The sequence below is a fragment of the Lissotriton vulgaris genome, chromosome 6 (genome assembly GCF_964263255.1).
Source record: "Lissotriton vulgaris chromosome 6, aLisVul1.2, whole genome shotgun sequence".
NCBI classification, from domain to species: domain Eukaryota; kingdom Metazoa; phylum Chordata; class Amphibia; order Caudata; family Salamandridae; genus Lissotriton; species Lissotriton vulgaris.
In genome coordinates this window covers 1,011,913,806-1,011,938,285 of record NC_141694.1, presented here as the reverse complement: position 1 = coordinate 1,011,938,285, position 24,480 = coordinate 1,011,913,806, and the positions used below count along the sequence as shown (strand labels likewise).

Here is a 24,480-nt window from a genome sequence, read left to right as displayed (position 1 = left end):
GGCCAAAAACGATTCAGAAAAGGGGGTGGTGATGAACAGAGTGTCTGAATTAAGCAGACCACTCTTACCCAGTCCAAAGATCAGGGCTTGATCCATCACCGTTATTTATCTCACTGCACCATCCCAGCTCAGAACCTGGCTATATGCAAATCAGTCTGTCCCTGGCCCAGTGCATCATGGGAACAGGGCAGACTAAACTACCAAGCCAAATCTTCACCAGAAAGGAGACAAGCTACCGGGGACCGGTTTCTGGCATTTCAGCCGTCTTCGGCCCGGCTTGCTTGAATCCTGATGGTGCAGTGAGAAAGGGACTCATGTCTGAGTATACCCTGCCACACCTATAGTGGCCAAAAACGATTCAGAAAAGGGGGTGGTGATGAACAGAGTGTCTGAATTAAGCAGACCACTCTTACCCAGTCCAAAGATCAGGGCTTGATACATCACCGTTATTTATCTCACTGCACAATCCCAGCTCAGAACCTGGCTATATGCAAATCAGTCTGTCCCTGGCCCAGTGCATCATGGGAACAGGGCAGACTAAACTACCAAGCCAATTCTTCACCAGAAAGGAGACAAGCTACCGGGGACCGGTTTCTGGCATTTCAGCCGTCTTCGGCCCGGCTTGCTTGAATCCTGATGGTGCAGTGAGAAAGGGACTCATGTCTGAGTATACCCTGCCACACCTATAGTGGCCAAAAACGATTCAGAAAAGGGGGTGGTGATGAACAGAGTGTCTGAATTAAGCAGACCACTCTTACCCAGTCCAAAGATCAGGGCTTGATCCATCACCGTTATTTATCTCACTGCACCATCCCAGCTCAGAACCTGGCTATATGCAAATCAGTCTGTCCCTGGCCCAGTGCATCATGGGAACAGGGCAGACTAAACTACCAAGCCAATTCTTCACCAGAAAGGAGACAAGCTACCGGGGACCGCTTTCTGGCATTTCAGCCGTCTTCGGCCCGGCTTGCTTGAATCCTGATGGTGCAGTGAGAAAGGGACTCATGTCTGAGTATACCCTGCCACACCTATAGTGGCCAAAAACGATTCAGAAAAGGGGGTGGTGATGAACAGAGTGTCTGAATTAAGCAGACCACTCTTACCCAGTCCAAAGATCAGGGCTTGATACATCACCGTTATTTATCTCACTGCACCATCCCAGCTCAGAACCTGGCTATATGCAAATCAGTCTGTCCCTGGCCCAGTGCATCATGGGAACAGGGCAGACTAAACTACCAAGCCAATTCTTCACCAGAAAGGAGACAAGCTACCGGGGACCGGTTTCTGGCATTTCAGCCGTCTTCGGCCCGGCTTGCTTGAATCCTGATGGTGCAGGGAGAAAGGGACTCATGTCTGAGTATACCCTGCCACATCTATAGTGGCCAAAAACGATTCAGAAAAGGGGGTGGTGATGAACAGAGTGTCTGAATTAAGCAGACCACTCTTACCCAGTCCAAAGATCAGGGCTTGATCCATCACCGTTATTTATCTCACTGCACCATCCCAGCTCAGAACCTGGCTATATGCAAATCAGTCTGTCCCTGGCCCAGTGCATCATGGGAACAGGGCAGACTAAACTACCAAGCCAAATCTTCACCAGAAAGGAGACAAGCTACCGGGGACCGGTTTCTGGCATTTCAGCCGTCTTCGGCCCGGCTTGCTTGAATCCTGATGGTGCAGTGAGAAAGGGACTCATGTCTGAGTATACCCTGCCACACCTATAGTGGCCAAAAACGATTCAGAAAAGGGGGTGGTGATGAACAGAGTGTCTGAATTAAGCAGACCACTCTTACCCAGTCCAAAGATCAGGGCTTGATCCATCACCGTTATTTATCTCACTGCACCATCCCAGCTCAGAACCTGGCTATATGCAAATCAGTCTGTCCCTGGCCCAGTGCATCATGGGAACAGGGCAGACTAAACTACCAAGCCAATTCTTCACCAGAAAGGAGACAAGCTACCGGGGACCGGTTTCTGGCATTTCAGCCGTCTTCGGCCCGCCTTGCTTGAATCCTGATGGTGCAGTGAGAAAGGGACTCATGTCTGAGTATACCCTGCCACACCTATAGTGGCCAAAAACAATTCAGAAAAGGGGGTGGTGATGAACAGAGTGTCTGAATTAAGCAGACCACTCTTACCCAGTCCAAAGATCAGGGCTTGATCCATCACCGTTATTTATCTCACTGCACCATCCCAGCTCAGAACCTGGCTATATGCAAATCAGTCTGTCCCTGGCCCAGTGCATCATGGGAACAGGGCAGACTAAACTACCAAGCCAAATCTTCACCAGAAAGGAGACAAGCTACCGGGGACCGGTTTCTGGCATTTCAGCCGTCTTCGGCCCGGCTTGCTTGAATCCTGATGGTGCAGTGAGAAAGGGACTCATGTCTGAGTATACCCTGCCACACCTATAGTGGCCAAAAACTTTTCAGAAAAGGGGGTGGTGATGAACAGAGTGTCTGAATTAAGCAGACCACTCTTACCCAGTCCAAAGATCAGGGCTTGATCCATCACCGTTATTTATCTCACTGCACCATCCCAGCTCAGAGCCTGGCTATATGCAAATCAGTCTGTCCCTGGCCCAGTGCATCATGGGAACAGGGCAGACTAAACTACCAAGCCAATTCTTCACCAGAAAGGAGACAAGCTACCGGGGACCGGTTTCTGGCATTTCAGCCGTCTTCGGCCCGGCTTGCTTGAATCCTGATGGTGCAGTGAGAAAGGGACTCATGTCTGAGTATACCCTGCCACACCTATAGTGGCCAAAAACGATTCAGAAAAGGGGGTGGTGATGAACAGAGTGTCTGAATTAAGCAGACCACTCTTACCCAGTCCAAAGATCAGGGCTTGATCCATCACCGTTATTTATCTCACTGCACCATCCCAGCTCAGAACCTGGCTATATGCAAATCAGTCTGTCCCTGGCCCAGTGCATCATGGGAACAGGGCAGACTAAACTACCAAGCCAATTCTTCACCAGAAAGGAGACAAGCTACCGGGGACCGGTTTCTGGCATTTCAGCCGTCTTCGGCCCGGCTTGCTTGAATCCTGATGGTGCGGTGAGAAAGGGACTCATGTCTGAGTATACCCTGCCACACCTATAGTGGCCAAAAACGATTCAGAAAAGGGGGTGGTGATGAACAGAGTGTCTGAATTAAGCAGACCACTCTTACCCAGTCCAAAGATCAGGGCTTGATCCATCACCGTTATTTATCTCACTGCACCATCCCAGCTCAGAACCTGGCTATATGCAAATCAGTCTGTCCCTGGCCCAGTGCATCATGGGAACAGGGCAGACTAAACTACCGAGCCAATTCTTCACCAGAAAGGAGACAAGCTACCGGGGACCGGTTTCTGGCATTTCAGCCGTCTTCGGCCCGGCTTGCTTGAATCCTGATGGTGCAGTGAGAAAGGGACTCATGTCTGAGTATACCCTGCCACACCTATAGTGGCCAAAATCGATTCAGAAAAGGGGGTGGTGATGAACAGAGTGTCTGAATTAAGCAGACCACTCTTACCCAGTCCAAAGATCAGGGCTTGATCCATCACCGTTATTTATCTCACTGCACCATCCCAGCTCAGAACCTGGCTATATGCAAATCAGTCTGTCCCTGGCCCAGTGCATCATGGGAACAGGGCAGACTAAACTACCAAGCCAATTCTTCACCAGAAAGGAGACAAGCTACCGGGGACCGGTTTCTGGCATTTCAGCCGTCTTCGGCCCGGCTTGCTTGAATCCTGATGGTGCAGGGAGAAAGGGACTCATGTCTGAGTATACCCTGCCACATCTATAGTGGCCAAAAACGATTCAGAAAAGGGGGTGGTGATGAACAGAGTGTCTGAATTAAGCAGACTACTCTTACCCAGTCCAAAGATCAGGGCTTGATCCATCACCGTTATTTATCTCACTGCACCATCCCAGCTCAGAACCTGGCTATATGCAAATCAGTCTGTCCCTGGCCCAGTGCATCATGGGAACAGGGCAGACTAAACTACCAAGCCAAATCTTCACCAGAAAGGAGACAAGCTACCGGGGACCGGTTTCTGGCATTTCAGCCGTCTTCGGCCCGGCTTGCTTGAATCCTGATGGTGCAGTGAGAAAGGGAATAATGTCTGAGTATACCCTGCCACACCTATAGTGGCCAAAAACTATTCAGAAAAGGGGGTGGTGATGAACAGAGTGTCTGAATTAAGCAGACCACTCTTACCCAGTCCAAAGATCAGGGCTTGATCCATCACCGTTATTTATCTCACTGCACCATCCCAGCTCAGAACCTGGCTATATGCAAATCAGTCTGTCCCTGGCCCAGTGCATCATGGGAACAGGGCAGACTAAACTACCAAGCCAATTCTTCACCAGAAAGGAGACAAGCTACCGGGGACCGGTTTCTGGCATTTCAGCCGTCTTCGGCCCGACTTGCTTGAATCCTGATGGTGCAGTGAGAAAGGGACTCATGTCTGAGTATACCCTGCCACACCTATAGTGGCCAAAAACGATTCAGAAAAGGGGGTGGTGATGAACAGAGTGTCTGAATTAAGCAGACCACTCTTACCCAGTCCAAAGATCAGGGCTTGATCCATCACCGTTATTTATCTCACTGCACCATCCCAGGTCAGAACCTGGCTATGTGCAAATCAGTCTGTCCCTGGCCCCGTGCATCATGGGAACAGGGCAGACTAAACTACCAAGCCAATTCTTCACCAGAAAGGAGACAAGCTACCGGGGACCGGTTTCTGGCATTTCAGCCGTCTTCGGCCCGGCTTGCTTGAATCCTGATGGTGCAGTGAGAAAGGGACTCATGTCTGAGTATACCCTGCCACACCTATAGTGGCCAAAAACGATTCAGAAAAGGGGGTGGTGATGAACAGAGTGTCTGAATTAAGCAGACCACTCTTACCCAGTCCAAAGATCAGGGCTTGATCCATCACCGTTATTTATCTCACTGCACCATCCCAGCTCAGAACCTGGCTATGTGCAAATCAGTCTGTCCCTGGCCCTGTGCATCATGGGAACAGGACAGACTAAACTACCAAGCCAATTCTTCACCAGAAAGGAGACAAGCTACCGGGGACCGGTTTCTGGCATTTCAGCCGTCTTCCGCCCGGCTTGCTTGAATCCTGGTGGTGCAGTGAGAAAGGGACTCATGTCTGAGTATACCCTGCCACACCTATAGTGGCCAAAAACGATTCAGAAAAGGGGGTGGTGATGAACAGAGTGTCTGAATTAAGCAGACCACTCTTACCCAGTCCAAAGATCAGGGCTTGATCCATCACCGTTATTTATCTCACTGCACCATCCCAGCTCAGAACCTGGCTATATGCAAATCAGTCTGTCCCTGGCCCAGTGCATCATGGGAACAGGGCAGACTAAACTACCAAGAACATTCAGGAACTCCTTTAGGGCCCCTGCACACTTAGTGGGAAGAAGATATTGGGAGGTCTTTGCATGACACTGAATGGGCCCAGACCCTAATTTTTCCCCAGAACAACTTGAGAAATGCCAGATTCAAAAACATACAATTTCATGTCCTTCACCGGACATATTTGACCCCTGCACAATTAAACATCTACTTCCCATCAGCAAACCTGCTGTTCCACCGTCAGACATAAATCTCTGCCACATGCCATGGTCTGTTTCATGCTTGTTTTCTAATGGAGGGGGGTGCATGCAACTCTACGTGAGGTCACTGAACCCCGGACATACTTAGGTGAGAAGCTTGTGCCCAAGGCATCTTCAAGAGAAGGTAAAGACACGCAGCTTGTACTCATTTCATGGGGTTAGCCCTCTTACTTGCCAAAAGGACGCCTACACTCAAAGGGAGGGCCCAAAATGCTCCACCACAAGCAGCATGACAAGGTGCAGTGCACAAATGGGGGATGGCAGAGCGAACTGCCCTACGCTGCGAGGAGGAGGCATGGCACTTTGCTAGTGCCCAATTTCACAAGAGTGGGGCACTCTCCCAATCCTATTCCCCCTTGAATCTGACTGCCTTGCAAACCAGCCTGGGGTTCACCTAGTGAATGACTCCACCACAATACATCATCATACATACAGACTCCTTGAACCTCCTCTCCCTACACTCCTTGACCACTCACACAGCAGAAACACACAGCGAGACTTACTCACGGACCTCCCTTATATCGCTGCAATCATATTCTCTGAACTAACCCATATTATCCATGAAGACATCCATCTGGCGATGTCCCTGCCTGCCTTCGCCCCACCCAACCTCCAAGTAGTGGATTTTCTCCTCTGAATATTTATCTGTTCTTGTTATTGTGTGCTTCAATTGTATTACACTGTTGTAAGACGTGTATACCCTTTTTGTATACCCTTTTTATTTTTATTACTGGCAAAGACACGGTGCGGGCAGTCTCTGAATACAGTGCTTATACTTGTATTGCATACACAGTGCTTACTTCTGTGACTCCCTATTTAGAGATTGTTTTTGCATTAAAGTGTGCGTATTTAATTATGGGGATTTTGTTTTAGGGTTAAGGGTACTGTAATAGTGTTTGTGTAGGGTAGTGTTTTAGGGTTTAGGGAAGTGTCAGGGAGTCGTGTAGGGGCAGGACTAGGAGTAGGGTCAGGGTCGTGCTTAGGGTAGTGTTTTAGGGTTTAGAGTAGTGTAGTTTTTGTGTTGTGAAGGGTAGTGTTTTAGGGTTTAGGGTAGTGTTGGGGTTAAGCAGGGTAGTGTTTCAGTATAGGGGATGGACTGGGGGTAGGAGCATGGCCGTGCTGGGGTAGTGTTTTAGGATTAAGGGTAGTGTATGTGTAGGGTAGGGTACTGTTTTAGGATTTAGGGTAGTGTCAGGGGGTTGTGCAGGGTAGTATTTAAGACGGACTGGGGGTAGGGTCGTGATGGGAGCAGTGTTTTAGGGTTTAGGGTAGTGTAGTAGTGTAGGGTAGTGTTTTAGGGTTTAGGGTAGTGTTGGGGGTTGTGCAGGGTAGTGTTTCAGTGTAGGGGATGGACTGGGGTAGTGTTTTAGGATTAAGGGTAGTGTAGTTGTGGTTGTGTAGTGTAGGGTAGTGTTTTAAGGTTTAGAGTAGTGTCAGGGGGTCGTGCAGGGTTGTGTTTAAGTGAAGGGGACGCACTGGTAATAGGGATAGGGTCATGCTGGGGGTAGTGATTTAAGGTTTAGGGTAGTGTAGTAGTGTTTGTGTAGTGTAGGGTAGTGTATTAGGTTTTAGGGTAGTGTCAGGGGGTTGTGCAGGATAGTGTTCAAGTGAAGGGGACGGACTGGGAGTAGGGGTAGGGTCATGCTGGGGGTAGTGTTTTAGGGTTTAGGGTAGTGTTGTAGGCTTTGTGTACTGTAGGGTACTGTTGTAGGGTTTATGGTAGTGTCGGGGAGTCATCCAGGGTAGTGTTAGGGAGTAGGGACAGGACAGAGGCTAGGGGCAGTGTTGTGCAGGAGGTAGTGATTTAGTGTTTAGGGTAGTGTAGTGGTGTTTTAGTAGTGTAAGGTAGTGTATTTGTGAGGGTTTTGGTAGTGGTTTTAACTTTGGGATATGTAGTGTAGTGTATTTGTATGTAGTGTTGGGTTTTGTTATTACTAGGCAAGTTTTTAGTTCGCATACATTAACTCTTTCAATGTATTGGAACTAATAAACTTGTTATTATAAGGAAATTGGGTACAAGACGTTGGAAGGTATATGGTATATATGGAAAACTGTTAAAAAAGCACTAGATATACCCACTATCCATTACCGCACACCACTTTGGAATTCAACACTCTTTCCAAATCTTAGTAGGGATGGAACGTGGCGTCATTGGGAGAGCCATGGTATTGTGGAGTTGGGGCAAATAATGATTAGAGATCACTGTAGAACGCTTGAAGAACTCACACACCAATATTCACTACAAGGCTATCAAGGGTTCAAATACCTACAGATTGTAAATAGAATTAAAGCAATTAGGCCACGTATCACTCAGCTTGGGAAATTCGAACTAATTGAGTATTTGAAGTCAGGGGGCCATAGAATTAGAGATATATATAAAATATTTAACGACGCATCAATCGACGATATTGAAAAAACTGAAACCACATGGTCCAAAAAATTGGGAGATCCCGAAATAGACCTTGATAAAGCGCTAGATATGGATAAGAGGCTTCTACGTTCCTCGAATCTCAAGGCCCAACATTTTAAAACACTATTTAATTTATACTATACGCCCGAAAAATTATTCTCTTGGGGGAAAGCGACAGATAGTAACTGCCCCAGATGTGGAAATGGTACAGCAGATCTTATACACATGTTCTATGGCTGTGAAAAATTAAAAACTATTAAAATTGAAATAACACGGTTTTTAGAGGGGCTACTCGACGTCACAATTAACCTATCCCCAACCTTGATAATATTTGGTTGTGATGTGAAATTAAACATGAGTACGGAGGCCGAAGCTTTAGTTTTTATTTCCGTAGCAGTCCTTAGAATTTTAATTAGCGCAGCCTGGAAGGATACAGAAGCCCCAACTTTTCAAATGTGGTTGTGTAGAATGTTGGGTATACATAATATTGAGGAAGCATTATATGATTTAAAGGGAACGAAGCTAAGGGATATGGGCAAGCGATTTTGGGCCCCAGTGGCTACTTGGAGGACAGCAAAACTACAAATGAATGATTTACTGGCTGTGTAGTTATTTAACATGTCAACTGACTGTGTACTGTATAGTATTATTTCTGCTTTTCTCGCCTGACGATATAATGTAATGCTTCTATCTATGTATTTATGTACGCATTTATGAATATGTATTTACCGGTATGAACTCTCAATAAAAATATTAAATTAAAAAAAATAAAAAAAAGGAACTAATAAACTTGCGTAGTAACATTTTTGCTGAGATAAATGCGTATTAATGGCATGCAAACTAATTGCATGCGAAATAACCAGTCATATTAAATTTTTTTATTTATTATGATTTATTTATATTTTACATTATTTCAATTTTATGTGGGTTTTGGGATTATAGGGGAGTAGAGTGTGAAGGTTTTTACGCAATAGTTTTTAGTGTTTTTAATTGATAAATAAGATTTTAACTGGTCAATTTTTCAATAAGTACATTTTTTAAGTTAGGGGTCTTATCACGAAGTCAGTGGGGCACGTGTCTGAACAACATCGTTTCGGAATGGAAATCGCCCGATTAGTAGTCTGAAGTTCTATTACACAAATTAGGTTGTGAACATCAATTTTTCCATTGCAGCTTGTGTTGCAGCCGGAATAGGGCTGCAGCACAAACTACGTTGGAAAAATTAATTTTTTCAAACATCCATTCACCTTGTGCCAGGAAACATGTGGTGCCTGGCACACAGGGCATGGATGTTTTGGATGACACCAAAGGTACCCCCTATCTCATAGCAGAGGCCATGATGGGACGGGGGCCCTGCGTGGGTCCCCACAAGTCTGTTTCCTGCAGCCTCTCTATGGCGGTAGGCTCGCCATAGGAAGGCTGTCTGAAAGGGACATCGTAATCTCTATGGCGATGCCTGAGTAGGCTCAGCAATTGTAGGGTATCACGCTCCAACCGTCGGATCATGGAGCCCGTCGGAAGCATCGGCCGGTCTCTTTGCCCGCTGCCTCCGACCACCGCACATTATAATGCGGCGGTCGGACCACGGTACCAGATGCCAGCCGGACCCCAACTAACAGCTTGTCGACTGCGATTCGACTAACATTGTAAGGAAACCCTATGTGTTTAATTTAAATAAAAATAAGGAGTATTTGTTATTTATAAAAAATGGTTTTTATATTGAATTTGTGTTGCTTTTTATGGCAATAATATTTTTGTGTTGTGACTTTTATATTTCATATTAATTATTATTCATTATTATCCTATTTTTGCTTAGGGTAGAGTGCAAATAGTAAATCTGCACCTTTCCAAAGTCTGTCTCTTTCCCTACTGCTGCTTAGGGTGGAGTGGAATTGATAAATTTGACTCCCCTAAACTCCAATGCTTTCCCTACAGTTGCTTGGATTGGATTGGGAATTTTATATATACATCCTCCCAAATCCACAATTTGCCTACTATTGCTTAAATTAGAGTGAGAATAGTACATTTTGTTATGTCAAATCTTATTACTTTTTGAAATATTTTAGGTAGATGTTGTAATCCTAATTTTTATTAATTTACGTTTTTGTTATTTATATTTCAATGAAGTTTGTATTTGTTTGATATTTATTTCACAATTTTTATATACATTAAAATGAATGCTGAATTATACATTTTTTCTCAGAATATTATTAAATGTCCAGACTCCAAGTGGTGTTCCCCACTGTTGCCTGTGATGGTTGCGACCCACATGCAGGTGAACCTACAGCCGGTGCAACTCCTTCCTCAAAAGGGAGTGAGCCAGACATGTACTGTGGGTTCTTGCCCGATGCCCAAAAAGGACTGAGGGACTGTTGTGGTAAGAAGTATCAAATAGAACTGTTGAACCCACTAAGCACAGTAGTAAGAAGGGTTCATTTGCACCTACCCTTTGATATCTGATCAAAAAGACCCCACTGCTGAGGCCCAGAGGCATTATCTGACTAGTAATACTACTACTATTACGTATAATAATAATAGTTGGTATTCATATTATTATTAATACTAATAATAATAATAATAATAATAATAATAATAATAATAATAATAATAAGGCAAGAATTATTATTATTATTATTATCATCATCATCATCATTGTTATAATCATTATTGTTATACATGACTCAAGAGGGGATTTGAATCAGACTTCTTCAGCCATTATCTTGATAGAGTGCCATTGGAATGTTGGATCAGCTCTCAGAACAGCATAGCTAGAATGTAGAAATTTGTCAACCACCTTCAGCCACTGACTTTGGGCCTTATTAGGCCCCCTCCTCCTCCCTCCGTTCTCCCCCTCCTCCTCCCTCCATTATTCTCCGTTTACCTCCCCTAATCCATCCCTCTCTCCCCTAATCTTCTCTCCCCTTGCATATTCTTTTTCCTCATGTTTATGCTATGCTTTGATTTTCATGTAATTCCTGTAACTACGCTCCAGTAACTGATGTAACTTTGTAATCATGTTCTGAAACAATATTTCTTCCTCATGTAAAGCGCTCTGATACTTACGGGTCTAGCCAGTGCTATAGAAAACTTTTCAAATAAAATTATGAGTTTGGTTCCATCTGCAGGAGGACTGCCAAGGCCATGGTGTGCCCGCCCGCAGGATTCAGAGTTGAATCCATGGTGGGCAGGCGGTGTAGTGGTGGTCTCACTATGGTGGGTTATTAAGCTAATAGGGGAGCCTAACATGCAGCCCCCCCATGACAGCGCCTGCAGCACATTCCTGCACGGTGTGACATGAATGAAACCTAGTGCTGTTGTGTGTTGATTTGGGATACCGTATATAGATTTCCCGATTCATGCCCTTATATAAGTACAATTCACATTGCAAACTCCACATCCAAACTCTTGTTGCAAAACATTTGCAGTGCAAAATGCACATAGTACAGCATTAATGAATAACATTGTGCGTAAAAAATATAAAACCACATTAGATATATCAAATGCTTTCTTTTGTCAAAACATTGCACCTGAAAGTAACTATTTGACCGCTTTCTCAATAATGAGGACACAGCGTCACTTCTGTCGCCTCCTTCAAGGATTCAAGAATAGTCCGGGGTTATTCTCATCAAGGGTAACAGAGTTACTACAAACTTATGATGTCGAGGCATTGTCATATGTCGATGATATCTATCTGACAGACGATGACCTGGATAGGCACTTGAACAGGGTGAACACCATTATACTGGGCTTCGCCTCAGAAGGGTACAAATTAAATTTTAAGAAATCAAGAATTGTCCATCTCAACATCCTTCTTCTAGGATATGAACTCTCAAGTGAAGGCAAAAGCCTGGCAGCCAACTTTTTAGAAAAGTGTGCGCTGCTCCAACCTCCAAAAATGCTGAAAAACTTAGTCAATTCTAGGTTTCCTGAATTTCGGAAAAACTTACATTCTAAACTACGCAGACAGGGTTAAACCTCTGTAAGAATTAATCAAACAGGATTTTAAAACAATAAATTGGACACAAGAACAAACAGAAATTTTGCGTTCACTTCAAACTGACATTTTAGCAACTAAACATTTACAAACATGCGTAAACGTACGCAACTTCCGGGTCAATGCGGATTCACCTACTTAACTTTTAACGAAGGTGAAAAAGTACCAATTGCATACAAGTCACAGTTGTACACACAAGCATAAATGAAATTCACTTCTACAGAAATATTCTGACAGCAGTTCAAACGGCTGTAGCAAAAGAGAGAGCCCTAGCACAGGACAAACGTATTATGGTCGTGACACCTTTACCAGCCTTAGAGGCTGTTACAAAAGCCTGCATTCAGAATGCAAAAGCTTTACATCCGTGATGGATACAATGGGTTAATTCTCCTGCTGCAACTGATGTTGAATACATTTTTGCTCCTTATTTGAAAACACAAGCATTCCTGCAATACGAACAAGAATGTCCTCTACCTACTGAAATTCTACCTCTAGACCAGTATGAATATATAATTTATACTGACGGATCTGCACAACCCGCTGCGGGAGGTAAGCAAGCTTATAGTGCAGCATGCGCGATCGTTAAAGGTCATATGCAAGATGGCAAATTCAGACCTAAGGTCACAAAACGCAATCTCTAGGAGATTGTACAGCTCAGCGAGCTGACTACAAGCATTTAAAATGGCACTTGAAAATATGGATCACAAATTTCCCATACTCATAGTGTGCGATTCCTTCTACTGTGTTCAATCATATAATGAATATTTACAGAATTGGCTTCAAAATGGTTTCAAAGATGCAAAGGGTGGCACAATCCAGCATAAAACGCTTTGGGAACAAATAGCTCAGTTGCGAAACGGACTACAAAACATTCATGTGATACACATGCTTAGTCATCAATGTGATGGCATTCACGTTGAAAGGAATTCACTGGCTGATGAAGCCGCGAAGGGGGCTTTGCAAACGGCTTCCGTAGCTGCAATCACTCGTTCAAAAATGAAAATAGATAGTGAAATAATACTGGCTGTCAATGCTTCAAGCAAAGGCAGCGGTGCAGCGTTACCTAAAGGGTTTCCACTCAAATACTCATATATAACTCATACAAATAATGTTCCGTTTGCTCGAATCCCTGGAGTGGGGGATAGGGTAATTTCAAACATGGAACATAGATTAGGACTAATCCTAGCAGCACATGAAGGGCTCGCCTCTGCTCATGCAGGTGTTTCCGCCACAGTATCATTATTAAAACAGAGGTTCTGGTGGCCAAGCAATAGGAAACAGACCCGAAACTATGTTTTGGACTGTGAAATATGTCAAAAGATGAAAGTCTCTACTGTGAAACATCCTGCGCAGACGCCCCTGTTAATTTCGGATGAACCATTAGCGTGTGTTTAACTGGACCACTGCGGTCCCTTACAAAGGGATGGTAACTACAAATATATCATGGTCGCAGTGGATTTTTGTTCAAGGTTCTTTTGGATGTGGCCTCAGCGCTCGCCTGACGCTCGAACTGTTGTAAAAGATTTGCGAGTTTCTTTTGGCACATACGCAATAGGCACACTACATTCTGACCAGGACCCTGCATTTAGCTCTCGAGCTTACAAAGATGCCATGGCCAGTTTGAGCGTTGAATTGCGGTATTCTTCTCCATTCCATCCTGAGGGAAATTCTGTTGTGGAAATAAAAAAACAGGACATAAAGCAGTCTATAACAGCTAGGGTATTAGGTTTGGGTGATGGGTGGATGAAATATCTTTATGGGGTCCAACGTAGTCTAAACAACCTGCCAAGAAGTTCTCTATGGGGTATCACTCCATATGAGGTCCTATTTGGGACAATAATGTTGGTTCCGAACCTTGATTGTCATGGAACAGTGGTGGAAAATAAGAAATTTGATATCAAAGATCGTTTGGCTGTTTTACAGGACTTAAATGAACTAAGAGCGAAACAAAGCAACGTGTTCCCGAAGCCAACCACCACAGGGGAAAAACCAACTGTCCCAGCAAGGCCTATCTGGATCCCAAAGCTTGGTGATCTAGTCAGAGAAAAGATCACAGACAAGAAGGAATTTGGGCCTTCTTACAGACAACCAGTACCTGTCCTGCAATCCACGTTAAGGAACAGTACTACTGCCGCCCCTTGCTGGTAAAAATGAGAGAAGATTTGTGTCCATCGACCTGATCAAACCACACTATGTGGTCGATACTAAGCAGTAGGCCAAGTAGACTCCAACAATGTAGCAGACGCACTCCTCTAGCTACAATCCAAGAGGTTCAAACTGAAAGACTCATCACCTTTGAAGATTCTGCAGTGAGAAAAGAAGGCCTAAGCAACAAAGCTATGGAACTCGTTCCTCTTGAAACCCAAATAACAGTTCGTCCTGAAACACCTGTCTACAATGAAGTAACAAATGATCAAGTTGTTCCAGCGATTTCAACAAATCCAGATGCAATTCCAACCATTGACAGAACTGCTCTGGCTATTTCATTAACTTTGATATGTTTTCTGCGGATTCCAGCAAACCTGAAACAACGCCAGTCAAAAGAACTTTCAAAGAACAAGCAACAGACCTTTTTCATCACCTGGAAAAGACGTGTCTGGTTTCACTATGGATTGAACTTTGGATTGTGTTGGGAATTTTTTTTCTTCTACTTTGGATAGCTCTGGTAATAACTCTGGGTATGCTGATAAATGGAAGATATGTTAAAATGGACACAGCAAGTAAAAAGGTGTACTTACTTCTCCAGCCACACAAATCATCTCATTGTGAACAAAGAGACTTGTCAGCAGTGAACATCACAGCCGTTCCTATACAAGATGGTATAGTTTGGGACAAAAACAAATATGACATTCTTGGCCCGTCAGAGCTGTTGAAGATTCCACACTTATTCAAGATTTCATTAAGTGACTTTATTACCTCTAGTACCTTTTCTGATGATTGGGACTTCGAGACTGTTAATAATATGATGTCTGATCTAGAGATGTCTGCAGGGTTCACAAATCATGAATATTTAGAGGGTTCATCAGATTATGAACAAATGTATTGTTATAACCATTATGGTCATCATTTCCTGCACAAATCTGCAATTTCTAGAAATGTATATATGTATAATCAATGGGAACATTTTCCTACACCTCCAAAGGGTAGCTCAAAACATTTGGCGAATAAGTTTCCATATTTTTCAGGGTTCAATGTATCCAATGCTGAATCATTTTATTTAAAAAATGTGAACAGAACAGGAATGAAAAATATGTTAACCAATACCAAACAGTTTTATTCTGCAGCCTTTATTGCCCAAATGTCTATACAGGGTTTCGACTTTTGGAAAGACAACATTGAGACAAAAACTGTCTGGGGTACAAAAGATTTGCAGGGGCTAGAAGCCTTGTTTGGAGCCTGTATCATCCCTGAGCAAATTATGTTTTTGAATGACACTGTCCAACAAACGTCTTGCCTTTGGTCAGCCAAGATCAAGGACATAAACACACCGACCATACCTATACCTGCGAGTAATCGCACTACACGGGGGGAGGTTGACGTACATATTGGAACAAATGGTTGCTCTGGCCCATAGAAACAAGCAACTGTCAAGGTCGATTCCTGAAAAAAACTCAGGGTTTTACTATCAATAGGCCAGACCCATGATATGTTCAAAGACAGTATCCTGGGGTAATAACAACATACAGTGTAGGGAAGCTATGCCTTGATAGGCTACATAAAGCTATACTACAGGATGTAAAGCAACACTTATCTTTACTTAGAGATGGCGCAGACCTTAGGGAATTCTTGCTAGGACTAAGAAAACTGCATCAAAAACATTAAATATATGCCGGTATATATGCTGCAAATAACGAAATATGGATGATAACCCAAGCAGAGACTGCAGACCGAATACAAGAAATTGATCTTATTCATTTAGAGAAATCTCTCTCTGTAGTAGACAATGGGTTAATGACTGTCGTCCAGGATATATTAATTGGACAGTATTTTGTCTTCTGCCATAGACATCAGGACTTGGTCATGTTGCAACATGGTCAGTTTCAGCTACTTTCTATCATGCTACTAGGCTGGACGCTACAAAACTTGAGTTCAGGCTATGTGCCTTGGCGTTTAATCAATACTACGTCACTGTTTTCAGAATTCAAGCTCACTGATAAACAGATCAAACTGGCACAAAGGGGAGCAAACTGTACGGTTCTGAGCATTGAAGAACTGGAAAGATTACCATTCACGGTGGCAGAAAAACCAGCTACTGAATGGATAATACATGGAAATATCACTCTGCCTGTTACAATTTTCCATTTTCAGTATTGCCTAAAACACATACCAACAGGCAAATATGAAAGGTTGGGTAAAGAATACATCAAGACATCCCAGGATTTATCATACACACATAGATGTTGGAGCGGGGGACATGAAGTGTTCCTTAGCGGTACTAACTGTAAAAAAGCACTAAGCGATTCTCTCCTTTGTCAGGGTAATAATTTACACAGGGCCTGCGATGGTTCTTCCAACAACTTATCCTGTCACCTGCAAGATTCACCAGCTGCAGTGATTGATCAAATTTTTGGACAACTTTCAAATGGAAGTTACCTCATGTTGAACGATCACAGCTGCTGTGACATGTTGCTAGGTATACCATATCTAGCGACTGTTACATCCATAGTCACTTGCTGTATGCAAGTATTGTTTCCACAAACCAAAACAGCCAGGGAGTCACCTCTATGGCCTTCACTGAACATCTCTTCTATACGAATTGATACTCTAAGCAGAATGAAAGCCATTCTTTTGCAAAAAACTGTGCCACTGACCTTGGCCAAAGGGACCTATGATCTACAAGTCGCAAGGACTTCTGCCGAGATACATGCCCATTTGAATACAAGCTGCCCTATACATTTCTCAGAAATTTTAGGTCGTATCTTAAACATGTCTGATACAAGCAGTATTGTACACGTATTTCATTCTGTGTTTTCCGGACTGTTAGCACCTTTTCAAGCAGTCCTCGGAACAATTTCAAACTTTGCGCACTCTGTGTTTGGCGGACAGCCCCTACTTTTGGGACTATATTGGGATAATATTTTTGCTCCTACTGCTACGATATGACAAGCCAAATCATCAGCGACACCCAGTTCACCATGGAGAGAGCTCTGCAGTAGATGAAGTGTCGTGAGCGCATCGTCCTAATTTTGGGTTGACCTCATCTACAAGAAGTAAATACCACATGGTTTCTGTCATTCAGACCAGTCTGACAAGATTGCATCTTACCTGTTCTACGCCTTCTGCTTTGCGGTGAAGAATGCGTGCCAGACATCTGTCTAACACTCCCATCAGTCATGCTTACGGATGTCGATACACTGCTGGACCCTGTAACGGGCCATGCTCTGTGTTGTCCCCAGCGGCTACCAATCCTGATGACGGCATCAGGCGATAGTTCATATCTATGTGCGGTAATCCTCTAAACAAGGTATTCCAACTTTCACCTACAACGGTAGATGACTTTTTGTGTACAGATATAGAAGATTTCATGTTTTCTCCAAGCCCTAACACTGACTTTTGATTTTGGCACACAGTGTACTGAAAGACTCTGAATCTGACCTTCATTTTTTCAAAACAAGGTACTAACTTTGGAATGAATAATTTTTTTTTTCAAATTTGTATTTTCCATTTTTGGTAATCTGCTTATAGTAGAACTATTCATAGAGAATAGAATTATTTGAATACTTCCAGAGACAATATATGACCTTGTCCACATACAAACAGTTTTATGTAATCTGACATGAAATGGTTTCGGATATTTTTTCTTCTGTATTTACGAGCCATTTCATAAATGTATATTTTCATGATTCATCCAGTTAACATTCGAATGTAAACATATGCTTAGAATTAATAATTGCTTTAATATGTACAGCATCATTGCATTTTTATGCATAGCAACACTTTTAGATGCATTTTAGAAATATGTTTTTGAAGCATGTTTTTAGCACTTCGTGTGTCGATATATTTTAGATATGTTTAAATTTGTTTAGGATTTAGTAATGTCGTGCATACGAAAGTGGAGTGGGTGTTGTGTGTCGATTTAGATACCGTAAATAGATTTCCCGATTCATGCCCTTATATAGTTACAATTCACATTGCCCTTATTTAGGCATATAAATCCAGGCTTTATTTAGACATTGCTCATGCTAACTAAATATAGGCATGGTCAACTACATCCGATCCTCTTCGTCACAACGAGTTCTTGGAAATCCAGACTCTTAAGCCTTTAGGACTTCCCCTTGCCTGGATATGGATTTCTCCAAGAACTCATTTATTATGCATGAACATCTATTCCTTAGGGGTTCATTCACGACGTTCATATGCCCGACTTGTACGTCAATACTGGCACTCCTAAACACCTTCAAGGTATACATATGCATTCACTTGCTATGGCAAGGCACGGTGCGGTTCGGCTACCTACTTGCGCGACGCGGCTCACCACAGCAAGTCCCTAAGGAAGTCAAGTCCCCAACTGACGCACTGACCAGACGCTGTCATCCTCCTCGCCGAGAATCCAGCTCCCGTGTTTCTGACTCCCCTTGCGGGGTGTTAGAGATCGAGTCCCGGGAAAGAGATACCAACCTCTCCCATTCCATGGTATGGGGCTGATTAGTACCTAGAGAAACTTTTGGTAATTCTTGGTAAAACTAAAACTAAAACTAAACTAAACTAGACTATAGCTAAAACAGAACCTGCTTCTTCCCTTGTACTACACTTAGGTTAGGTACACTGGGGTAGGATTATTTTAGAAGCACCAGTTTAGTATTTTAGCCTGTGTTATTTATGTATGTATTTTTATATATGCCATAGCTATAGACCATGCTATTACAATATTATTTTATATTACTGCTAAAGCTGTATGTATTATATGTATATAGTCTGTCTTACGATTGTAACAGCTTATATCTCTTGCATGAGAAATAAGACTGTTCAATAAACCCTTTTATTGAAACTCCTGTTTCTCTATTTCTATGCAACTCTGTAGAAATGAAGCATGCACAATTGACTGAGTGAAACTGTAATCTATTGTTTCCACGACTCTGAAGATAATGTTCCGACTCTAAGGGAAACAAAGCTTCAAAGTTGTCATGTTTATGCGGTTGTCAGAAACTAATCCCTTGTTGTTCATTCGAGAAAGTTTCTAGTGACCTCTGAGTTGGCTGGCACATAAGTAATTAAGTTTAATGTACTCGATAGAGACATACTGACCTCAGTCCTATGTCAAATCTATAGTGTATATTATTCCAATGCGCAGAGACTATCAGGGATATAGAAACTACACTACAGTGCAGGAACGGGTGTGCAATTACAGAGGGGCACCTCATGTGCCCCCTTGCATGCACCCCCAGGCACAGATACGACAGGGGGCCAACAGGGCCCCCTTAGTTGCCTCTCTGTCACCCATTTAATGATAGGCTCTCAGCAATAAAAAGGGTGGTGAAGAGGCAACTCGTAATATGTAAGGCAGTGCCATCAGCAGGCACCACCAGCATATTCAGGCCGGTTGCAGACCTCTGGCCCAGCAGGATCCTTATTCCGGGCGGAACCAGCAGTCTTGTGGCGGTCCGGCCTTCACATTCATGATACTTCAGTGGGGTCCACAGAGTGACAGTGGTCAGACCAGCACCATGAGTACGGACTCGTAATCAGGCACATATTTACTATTTTATGCATGATTTGAAGACACCCAGTAGGCATTTCGAGCAGCAAACAATAGAAAAGGGAAGTGTTAATAGGCAAATGAGTGTGCCTTGTAAGACTTTACTGCAGCTGTGTATGTGATCCTAAAGCTGGTTTGTGATTATACTGTGGAGACACTGTTGTAGGCGGGACCAGGGAGCTGACGGTTCCAGGGCCTCTTACCATGGTAAGTGGCATTCAAAAGTTTATGATTTTCTAACTTTGTAATAGATGCGATTTAGGAGAAGGGAGCAAAGCTTATAACTTCACTTCCTAACGTGGACTACTTTGCCACCATCTATAAGCTGGATGAAGACAACAACAGATGCCTGCACTTGAAAAGATGGTCAGAGACGAAGAGCCAACAAGATTTTCTCCACATCCTATTATCAAGAGGATAGAGTATGACAGAAATTACATTTTCTGAGCCACTGAATAAACTGGTCAGCCCTCCTAAAAACTGAGTACTCAGCAGAATGTATTTTGTTTAAGAAAACAAGCAAGATTACCAGGTGATTGACATATTTGAAACTTAGGAAATATAGGGGGATATGTACAATAGAAGTGGTGGAGCATGTCGTTGGCCTTCTGGGCTTAATTAAACGCTCCGCCACTTCGGAAACACAAGGCTGCACCATATTTACAAGAATGTGGGGCAGCCTTGTGTTTCCCCCTGCGATGGTGCTAAATGTAACAGTTTAGCGCCAACGCAGGCACCCTTGCACCAGAGTGCAAGGGTATCTGTGTGCAGGGGAGGATTGGTTATGTGTAGGAAGTTGTCCCGTCCTGCACATAAACAATCCTAAAATTCCATTTTATAACTGTTATGTGTGATTCTTCATGCAGCACACATGAGAGTTAGAAAATGGAATTTTTTAAAAGGTTTCTTTATGTACAGGAAGGGACACCATCCTGTACATAAACAAACCACTGCATTTTGCTTTTTCAATGTGTGCTGCACAAGGCAGCACACATGGAAAAAGCAAAAACAAGGAGAAATAATCCATTTTTCTTTGTTTCGCCAACATAAGGCCAGGGTTTTCCAGGTCTTTATTTTGGCACTGCCTCCTATGTACGCCACCCTTGTACATAAGAGGCAGCGTCAAATACAATGGGAGTTACGGTGGAACGCCCACCAAAACACCCACGCCACGCCCCTTTCATGCCACACATATCATGAAAGGGTGCCTTATGTACAAGGCAGAGTTAAGCCATGTTAAGTGGCTTAACAGTACCTTGTGCATAAGGCAAGGCCCCTATCGCCACCAGAACGTCACAAATTTGATGTTCCCGTGGCGATAGGGGCTTGTACATATGCCCCATAGTTTATTTTGTTAATGCTTGATAATGCAATGATAATTATATGGAGTCCCCCCATATCTGTAATTGGGAAAGTGCCTATGACAAAATGTTCACTGCTGGTGCTATGGGATTCTCCGAAGTGTGTTGATTTCGGTTGTCCAACTTTTGTGTCAATGATGTCAGGGATTCTCCGTGAGTGTCTTTGAAAAAAAACCAATGCAGTCTGCTTGAAAACTAGAATCTGTCAGAAGCCGACGAGGTACCACATCATTTCTGGCATCCATTGAATTCAGGTTTAGAGTCCTGTTGAGAAGTGTGCATGGAATAAAAAAATTAGACGTGCTCTACTGCCTGACATGAAAAATGCAACTTTGTATTTATGAAGAGGAAGAACTGCTCCAGAGGAATTGAAAAGCAATCTACAAGTAGACAGATCTTTTGGAAATGGCACAGGGGTTAAACTGACGTGTAACCTTGATGTACAAGTCCTATGGCCTAAGATATTTGTAAAAGTGTATAGTCAGTTTTGCGGTTCTCTTCCTTCCACTTCTGCCTCCTACTAGCTGGTAGCTTACAGAGTCTTTAGGATGCACAGATGCTTACTTTACATACTATTTTAATGTTCTAAAATGTGTCAATTATATTTTTAATCCTTGTAGCCTGAAGAAAATGAAGATACAAGAAATAGTGAACAGTCCCAATCAGGTACAGTGTTGGCTCTTGTGTTACATTTGTTAAGAATGAACAGGCGCCTAGTGGAGGGGCGCCCTTAGTTGCGCCACGCAACTGAGCCCCTTAAGGGTTGGAATACTTAATGATAAATAAAGCAGAATGGTCAAACGTTAATGATAAATAAAGCAGAATGGTCAAACTAGTCAACATAAATAGTGTGCTAAATCTACCTGCTAACACAAAAAAATGTTAAGCCGGACGGTCCTCTCTAGAGGAAGCTCACATTCTGATTTCTGTTTTCTATGGGTTAAGGCAATCTTCAGGTCAAAACCTTTCTCAAATCACTGCATATTGGGAGCCAACTGTCAGTACAGTCACATAGATTTAAAAGTAAGGAACACAAATTATGTGGCGATTATCTATGAAATGTGTTGAGTTTATCTATTAATTATAATCCACCTAACTAACATATCTCCTTTCATGAAATCTTTTGATTAGTGCAGCATGCCGTCCATCCCTTGTGAGTTCTTAAAGTAATTAGGCAGTTAAGGGAACAATCACATAACTTGTGCTTTGTTTGTATTCACAAAAAGATAATTCAGTCAGTATTGATAGAAGGTCAAGTATTAAACCCCCCTCGCTTTAAAAATGTAATGCAAGGCGTAGTGAAAGGTACCTATAAAAAAGTTGCTCTCACCATGGCACAGCAGGCCCAAGGCCTAGCTCTCCCATGCTGCTGCACCGCTCTAGTTCCTCCCCGTTTTTCGGAGTGCTTTCTCCTGCTTTTGTCTCGTTTTATACTGCGTTCTCCTTCCTGTCCCATGTTTTTAGGTTTCGTCTGCTCAGCGCTTACGTTATGCTTGAGAAATCTATTGTTTTCAAATCAACCTAAAATGGATTTACATCTCGCCTCCTCTCTTTCCTGGCTTTTCATTGGTTCCTGTGCGTACCACTTACCTTTTGTCCATTTCTTTTAGCTGTAGCATATTTTCCTGCATTTACCAATGCTTGTTGCTCATCTGCTTCTCTTATCAGTTTTCTCTCCTCTGAAATACTATTAATATCCACTTTGGTGGAAAATATTTTCATAAAGTTTTGCCTTTTGCTCTTGTAGCATATTTATGTAAAAATGTATCACCCGGAGAGATTTAGGGCCAGATGTATGACCATTGGAAATTGTGACTTGTCAAAAAAAAACCTTGCTCTCCATCTTTGGTTACTCTACTTGTCAATTGCACCAAATTGTGTGTCGCAATTTGCCAGTTCCAATTTTCAATGTACAACAGTGTCTGAGGCGCTGTTAGTGATTCCCAATGGGGTCGCAAATTGCATGCCTCATGCATATTAATGAGCCCGTAGCAATTTGCGACCCCATTTGGAATGGCTGGACCTCCCAGGGATGGTAGCCTGCTGGTGTCAGCAGACAAAGCAGTTGTTTTTTTTAAATGCAGCCCGTTTTCCTTAAAAAAAAAACAGGATGCATTAAAAAAAATGAAACATGTTGGTTTCATTTTTTTTTTAAGGGCAGGTAGTGGTCCTTGGGACCACTGCCTGCTCTGAAACAAAATGTGCACACCCATTCACAAAGTGGAAGGGGTCCCTTAGGGACCCCTTCCCGTTTTACGAATGGTTTACCACCCTTCTGAGAAGGGTGGTAAACTGCAAGTGTTTTGCAACCGAAATTTCAGTTGCAAAAACATTCATACATATCTTTCGGAATCGCTATTAGGAAGTAACGTCCTTGGAATGCCCCTTCCTAATAGCGAGTCGCTGATCCTTTTTTTGCGAGTTGCAAATTGATTTGTAACTCGCAAAATAGGATTAGTACATGGGCCACAGTTTTTTTAGCGGCCACAAACGGGGCTAAAATCCATTTGGGCCCCCAAAAAAACGTCTTACATCTGGCCCTAAGTGATCTGAATAGGATCACAGGCTGTTTTGCAATGCCACCGAGACTTGACCCAGGATCCCCAGCTGTCGAGTAAGCAGGTCTGGCCCCTGCACTACTTCCTGTTCGCTCTGGGGCAGATTCACAGAACTAATCTGAGACAAAATCCTACATTTACTACTTTTGATATTCATAAAAGATACTTAGTAGTAGTAAAGTTAGTTTTTTTCTTTAGTTAGGATGTTGTCTTAAGTTAAACTTAAGTTTGTCTTAAGTTTTGGTCTTAAGACAAAATCCTAACTTTACTTCTACTAAATGCCTTCTGTGAATACCAAAAGTAGTAAGTTTAGGATTTTGTCTCAGATTAGTTCTGTGAATTGGCCCCTCCATTATTATCTGTCAGGGAGTTCTTTCCTTCTCCCTAATGATGATTGATGAAAATTGCTCTTTATTCACTACATAGGTGATGTTTTGAGTGCTTTTTCCTGCTTTTGTCTCGTTGTTAGGTTTTGCCTGCACAGCGCTTGCTTGTGCTTGTGAAATCTCTTGTATTTAATATATCTTAAAAGGGGGCACTTATTAGTGACCGATTTACTGTGTTCATTCACTGTTGTGTAGAACTTCTTTTCTTAACTTCCCCTGGCTGCACGTATTTACGATACTTCTACAAAAACTGTTCACATTGTTTAAGCCCCATTCACTGTCAAGATAAGATCTCTTCCCACAGATAAGGCAGACAGCTTCTAACAGTATGCTGGAATGCTTGATTTTTAGGTTTCACCTGCCCAGCTCACAAGTCAGCAGCTCTGTCTGCTGCTCCACATCCTGTCCACTCCGTTTTATCTGTCAGGGAGCTCTTTTCTTCTCCTGGACGATGA

General features: G+C 43.0%; 1 protein-coding gene across 1 annotated transcript in view; it reads left to right on the top strand.

Annotated features, from left to right (window-relative positions):
- The window catches only part of EDARADD (EDAR associated via death domain), a 929,681-nt gene that overhangs the window by 624,982 nt on the left and 280,219 nt on the right, over positions 1-24,480 (top strand). Inside the window, exon 4 of the mRNA XM_086925336.1 lies at positions 21,702-21,747. Coding sequence (XP_086781462.1) covers positions 21,702-21,747 — 46 coding nt within the window. The remainder of the gene's footprint in view (positions 1-21,701; positions 21,748-24,480) is intronic.